Consider the following 6,673-nt stretch of genomic DNA (forward strand, 5'->3'; position numbering starts at 1 on the left):
TAAATTAATTATTTCTTAATTTGTTTTACCTATTAAAATTATGATGTATTTGTTATTATTTGTTAATTCAATCATAAATTGAGAATAACAAGAAAAATAATTTTATATTTAGATATTCAAAAGACACAAAAAATAAATCTATTTAACAAATTTTTAGCAACTCATAAAAGTTCATTATCACATTAGGCCGTTGTAGATTGAAGTTATAAATAAGATTGATAACTGAAAAATGATATACAGTAGTAATTAATTGCGAACGAGAAAGAGGATGTGGAAGGAGAATAAAAAAAGAGAAAGGTCGAAAGAACAAATTAATATATAATAGTGATGGTGAGATAATGATAAGTACTTGTGTAGAGAATAGGAAGTGATATGGACGTTATAGTTTGGCCATTATCCTTATAACCTCGGCCATTAAAGTAACAAACTTGGAAATGAAGGAGTCAAACGAAGATATCGAACCAACAACGAAACAAATATTCACTGCAGTATCTTCTTTCCGAAAAAAGTGAAAAGATACCAACTAAAACTCACTTCATCCTCTATAAAAATAGAACGAGGAGGAAACATCAAACCAGAGAACTAACGGACAATCTTTAGTAATTTTTCCAAAATATTCTTGAATACTGACTTGAGTGTCAGATTGCTTTTTGCAGGTATTCCACCCCTTTGGTGTTCATCTTGGTCGATGCATAGCTCCACCAAAACCCTTGAAGGACAGAAGGAAGATGCTGTAGCTCGGTCACATTCTTAGGACAAGAACATTTGGCGTCTACCGTGGGGACGGAAATAGACCTAACCCTTTCATTGTTATTTTCCTCTCCCTTGTTCCATCTTTACATGCACGGCCAAGATGATTGGTAACGGCATACCTGGTATGTCATCAGACGAGTTACTAGCCCGAAATAAGGAATTCAAGGCTAAAGTCCGAAAAATATTCGAGCTTCTAGCTCAACATCAGAACGGAAAAGGATGATAGAGAGAGTAGCAAGAACGATGGCAACGCGAACTCAGAGGATCATCCGATTCCACCAAAAACAAAGTTGACAATATCCAACCCTTTTTTCGAGGAAATAATGAAATTTCAAATGCCAAAGGGTTTCACTCTTCCCACAACGTTGGCACCATATAAGGGAATTGGTGACCCAAATATTCACGTTACTAAATTTCAATCTATGATGTTTTTGAATGGCGAGTCTGACCCTATACTGTGCAGATCCTTTCCAACTTTTTTGGATGGAGCCGCTTTACTGTGGTGTTCCAGTTTACCTGTAGGATCCATTTCAAGTTTTGAAGAGTTTGTCTAAGCTTTCACCAACTATTTTGCCGCTTCCAAGATTTATGTGCATAGCTCTGATTACCTAAACAGCATCAAGCAAGGCCACCGTGAAAGTTTTGAAAGATTACATGACCAGATTCCCTAAAGCAACCATGACGATACCTGACTTCAACCCTAATGTGCATTTGCACGCTCTAAAGAGTGGTTTACGACCGGAAAAATTCCAGGAAACCATTGCTGTGGCCAAACCGAAGACTCTAGCCGAGTTCAGGGAGAAAGCAGCATGGCAAATTGAAATTGAGGAACTCCGTGAGGCTCGAAAAGCGGAAAAACACCAGCAACCCCACAGGGAAGATAATAGGCATCACAAAATCCCCAACACTGGAGATAACAAGAGGCCGTTTAAGATGACTCCCAAGTTTGATACTTACATTAAGTTCAACACAAAGCGGGAAGACATCATAAAAGAGATTTTACATTCGAAACTGATAAACCCCCGAATAAGACAGGAACTTACAAAGATCAAAAGTATGTAGACAAATCAAAACACTGCGCATTTTACCAGAAGTTCGGGTACACCACAGACAAATGCGTGGTGGCAAAATATTTGCTTGAAAGGTTAGCTCGCCAAGGATTGTTAGACAAGTACGTAGACAGACACATTAGAAGAGAAGACACAGTCCAACGAGAAGCAAACACTCAATCAAATGCAACTAAGGACAAAGGCAAATGGACAACCTTAAACCCACCTTTACAACCTTGAAGAATAATAGACTGTATATTAGAAGGTTTTGCAGGGGGTGGCACAACAAACTCTGCAAGAAAGTGAGGCTACCAAGACATGTTAGCGGTAGAAACCACGGAAAGAATGAACACAATGAACAGCGACACATCATCCATAACCTTCACATATTCCGATCTTATTTCACCAAGCCCTAACTTAGATGACCCAGTGGTCATCTCAGTCCAGGCTGGTGATCTTCTGGTAAGAAAAATTCTATTAGACCCGGGTAGCAGCACTGACGTGTTATTTTATTCTACTTTTTAGAAAATGAAGCTGTGCGACAAAGCAATGAAACCGTCCTCTGGTGAACTGGTAGGATTTTCAAGAGAACGAGTGCCTATCCTCGGATCTATATGGATAAGGACGACGCTGAGAGAGCACCCTCAATCTAAAACGATTGACATTCAGTATCTAGTTGTCAATTGTACCAGCCCTTATAACATCATCTTCGGCAGACCATCTTTAAAATCTTTTGGAGCAATAGTGTCTATTATGCACTTGTATGTCAAGTTATAGGTTGACGATGGGGGGATAACCATGATCCATGCCGACTATAAGGAGGCTAGATAGTGCTACAATGCTAGCCTCAAACAACGTCCAAATAAGATAATTTATTCTGAACAAGTTTAGGCCGTCCACCACGCTGAAGAACAACCGTTGCTATCAAACCTGGATCCTCGAGCCGATCTCTAGGAACGACCACTACCAATGGACAATTTGAGAAGGTATCTCTAAATAACAAACCAAATTGTTACACATATATTGGAAATGCTCTCTCTGCATGTAAACAGGAACAAATGATATCTTTGTTGCAACAAAATGTCGACCTCTTCGCATGGACGCCGGCAGATATGCCCGAAACTAACCCCGAGGTCATATGTCACAGACTGGAAATTGACCCCACTATCTGACCTGTAGCACAGAAAAAAATGCAATATGGGAACAAAAAAATAAGCATGATCTATGGAAGAAACCAAAAAGTTGTTAACGGCAGGATTCATCAAGGAGATCAGGTTCACCACATGGTTGTCTAATGTGGTAATGGTAAGAAAAAATTCAGGTAAATGGTGCATGTGCGTCGATTTTACTAATCTTAACAAAGCATGCTCTAAAGATGCATATCCATTACCCTGCATAAACAAACTAGTAAATAATGCATCTAGTTTCAGTAGCTTGAGCTTTGTGGATGCATACCCTGGATACAGTCAGATCCTAATACATCCTACCGACCAGGATAAAACAGCTTTTATAACTGAGTTCGAAAACTTTTGTTACAAAGTAATGCCATTTGGTATTAAGAATGCAGGTGCAACGTATTAACGGCTGATGGACAATGTTTTTCACAAGCAAATAGGTCAGAACATGGAGGTTTACATCGATGACATGGTCGCCAAAACATCCATGGGCAGCTCACATCAATGAGACCTGGCCGAGATATTTGAACAGTTGCGAAGGTATAATATGAGACTAATCCTAAAAAATGTGCCTTCGGAGTTCAAGGGGAAAAATTTCTTGGTTTCCTCCTTACCACCTGAGGTGTAGAAGCAAATCCAAAAAAGTGTGATGTTATTCTACAAATGTCAAGCCCTACGACAACAAAAGAGGTACAACATCTCACAGGCAGGCTAGCAGCTTTGTCGTGCTTCCTACCACTACAAGATTCAAGCTTATTTGTGGCGATTTTTTTCTTGGTTTGTGGATGTTTGAAACCTCCACAAAAAGGTTTGTGGGAGTTTCCAAAACCTCCAAAATTTGAGGTGCCACGAGCTTATTTGTGGCAGTTTTACAGAACCCCCACGACGTAATTTAGTGGCGGTTCTTCGTTTGCTTTGTGGGGGTTTTGAGTGAAAAATTCCTCCAAAATTTGAGGTGCCACGAGCTTATTTGTGGCGGTTTTTTGTTTACTTTGTGGGTTTCTAAGTGAAAATTTGTGGCTTTTTTTTTATTTTTGTGGCGGTTTAAAACCCCCCACAAAACTAAATTTTCAAATAAAAAAAATTGCAGCAAACTGAATGGTTGCAAACCCATTTAAAATTGAAACTAAACGGATCTGGAAGCTGGAAGATACTATTATTGATTGAACAAATAACATCAATCAAACTAAAGATTATTTAACTTTAAAGAAATTTAAATATTATAATTTGATCTTTGCTTATAAATTAAAAATAAAATTTTCTATTAGTATTCACAATGTACAACAGCATCATGTGGATACTTTTTGAGAAATTGCTTTATAGCAAATTTTTAATTCTGAACATTGCAAAGAAAAGAAGTACATAACTAGCCACATTACTAAGCACAGAAATCAACCATAACTACACAAGTATATACAACCATAACTTAATACTACTACATCAACAGTGGTAAATTAGAATTACATATTACAACCTAATCTCTACAAGATAAGTAGATAAAAAGGAACAGAAACTAATACTGTGTTATCTTGAATCTCAAAACTAATACCACTTTGCACATTTTTGTCCAGCATAATCAAAAGCCAATGACAATATTTCATGAAGTGTTAGAAATGCCATTATTCCACCAATTGAGTATTATGTTTAATGCAATCAACAATAATTATTATCAACATAACATAATATATCATATTGCTAATTGCACACAAACCAATCAAGTTGCAAGGGCTAACTTGCTCCAAGTAAACCTTCAAGAATCTCTGGATTTAAGCTTCTAGGAAACAGACATGCTAAATTGTTATGTAACAAGGGAAAGTCATCATCATCCTACTCTATATAATCTTTGAATTATTTATGTATATATAGAATGTTTTGGATGGTGTACATACCTATAATTATGATTCCTAGGGGCAATGGCCACGTTAAACGATCTTGAGCCTACTTTATCAATATGTATCATCTCAAAGTCACCTTCCTGCATTATAAAAATAAAAAATGACAAGATTTAAGGTATAATATGATTTTATTATGTGGGACTGATGCGAAGGCATATATGCAAATGCTTGAAATTCAGAATCAGTCTTGAATCAAATAAACAACTATAACAATGAGTTTAAAACAATGGGGAATTAGCAGAAAAACTATGTCATTTATATACTTCGAGTAGACAATTTATTTTATTGAAGCAAAATGATTAATATTTTTGCAGGAATATATAAATAAAGTAAAGGGTAGAAATTTTATGCTTCTATCCTTCGTTGTGGACTGTGGTTATATTACTACTACTTCCTCAATTTTTAAATGATAGTGTTTCTATAAAATTATAGATATTCCAAATTGATTGTCATTATGAAACTTCAAATAGTGATATTTACCAATGACCCTTCATCATGTATTAACATTTATCAATTTCATTTTGATCTTCATGCATGACTGAATTACTTTGGAGAAAGAAAAATGTGACACATAGCCCTTCATTAATGAACCAAGACACACGGCCTTTCTCTAATCACCACTAATTATCATTTTTACCTTATCTTTCATTTCATTCATTGAGCCTTAGAAAAAAGAGAGGGAGAGACCGAAGCTTTTCTTGAGGAAACCGTGACCTTCAACAAGACTTTCGGCTTCGATTTTTTTGAGATTCGTAACTCTAATAAAAAATCTAATCCGATAAAAGTGTTCGTATCCTCTTTCTCTACACGTTGGCATCACTTTTGTTCAATGGAGGCTGACGGTGACGTAGCACCTCTTCTCCTTGAGTTCGGCCAACTGGATTTTTAGGAGGCACAGATGATTTCTGGCGCTTTTCTCTTCAGCAGCTCGATCAGAAAGTTTTTCCAGAACTTTCGTTGATTTTAATTTCATACGAAGGTAGGGGGTTTGTTTTTAAAGTTAAGTTTTTAATTGATTTTAATTACTACAAATAATTTTCTGGTATTTTCTTATAAACTGAAACGCGATATCGACCTAAAGGCTCAATATTAAATAGTAAATAAGGAGAACAGGTTAGTAACTTCTTACTTTTGGTACGATCATGACGTGCTAAAGGTTAGGGTGTTACATTATGGTATCAGAGCAGTTCGTCCTTGTTAGAGCCTTGGGAATGGACTGACTATGCTTCACTGCATACTCTGAGTGTCTGTCATGCAATAGAACTTGTCCTAATGACAAGAATTTGAGTTTTAGATGCATGACTGTCTATTGATTAATGTTGTTAGTCGACCATTGCATACCTCATGGTAATAAGTCTGGCCAACTTAATACTAATGATTTATGTATATGAGAGTACTAACGGGTTATCATAGATGCAATAGAAGTAATAAGTAACGTAAATTAAGGATTTGGGAACGTTAGAAGTTAAGTTTAGGGGTTAGCTCCGTTTCAACGCATAATCCTTATTCGTGCTAATGTGAATCTCTTCCTTGGTTGTTTGCCGTAAGACGTTTTGTTTCAAACTTCTTTCATCAGATATGATTTCTTTCACATTTGCAAACTGAACATGCCACACTTCTCTATTTCTTTTCTTCGATATTTTTGAAAATAGAGTTGATATGAATCTTTTCCATCTTATATCAATTTTCGAGAGCGAAAATTTTTGTAAGGTGGGTAGGATATAACACCCGAGTTTTTAAAATTAAATTTTACGCTTTGAATTTAAAAATAAAATTTAATTTAATTATGACTTATTCTATT

The 6,673-nt window shown here is 36.2% G+C and overlaps 1 protein-coding gene across 1 annotated transcript in view; it reads right to left on the bottom strand.

Moving 5' to 3' along the window:
• Positions 4,675-6,673, bottom strand: part of LOC107647120 (protein ApaG-like) — a gene marked incomplete at its 5' end in the record, with an annotated part of 5,491 nt that continues 3,492 nt past the window's right edge. The window contains one exon of the mRNA XM_021105572.1: positions 4,675-4,952. Within this exon, the coding sequence (XP_020961231.1) occupies positions 4,830-4,952 (123 nt within the window). The remainder of the gene's footprint in view (positions 4,953-6,673) is intronic.

This window comes from Arachis ipaensis, chromosome B06 (assembly GCF_000816755.2).
Source record: "Arachis ipaensis cultivar K30076 chromosome B06, Araip1.1, whole genome shotgun sequence".
In the NCBI taxonomy this organism is placed as follows: domain Eukaryota; kingdom Viridiplantae; phylum Streptophyta; class Magnoliopsida; order Fabales; family Fabaceae; genus Arachis; species Arachis ipaensis.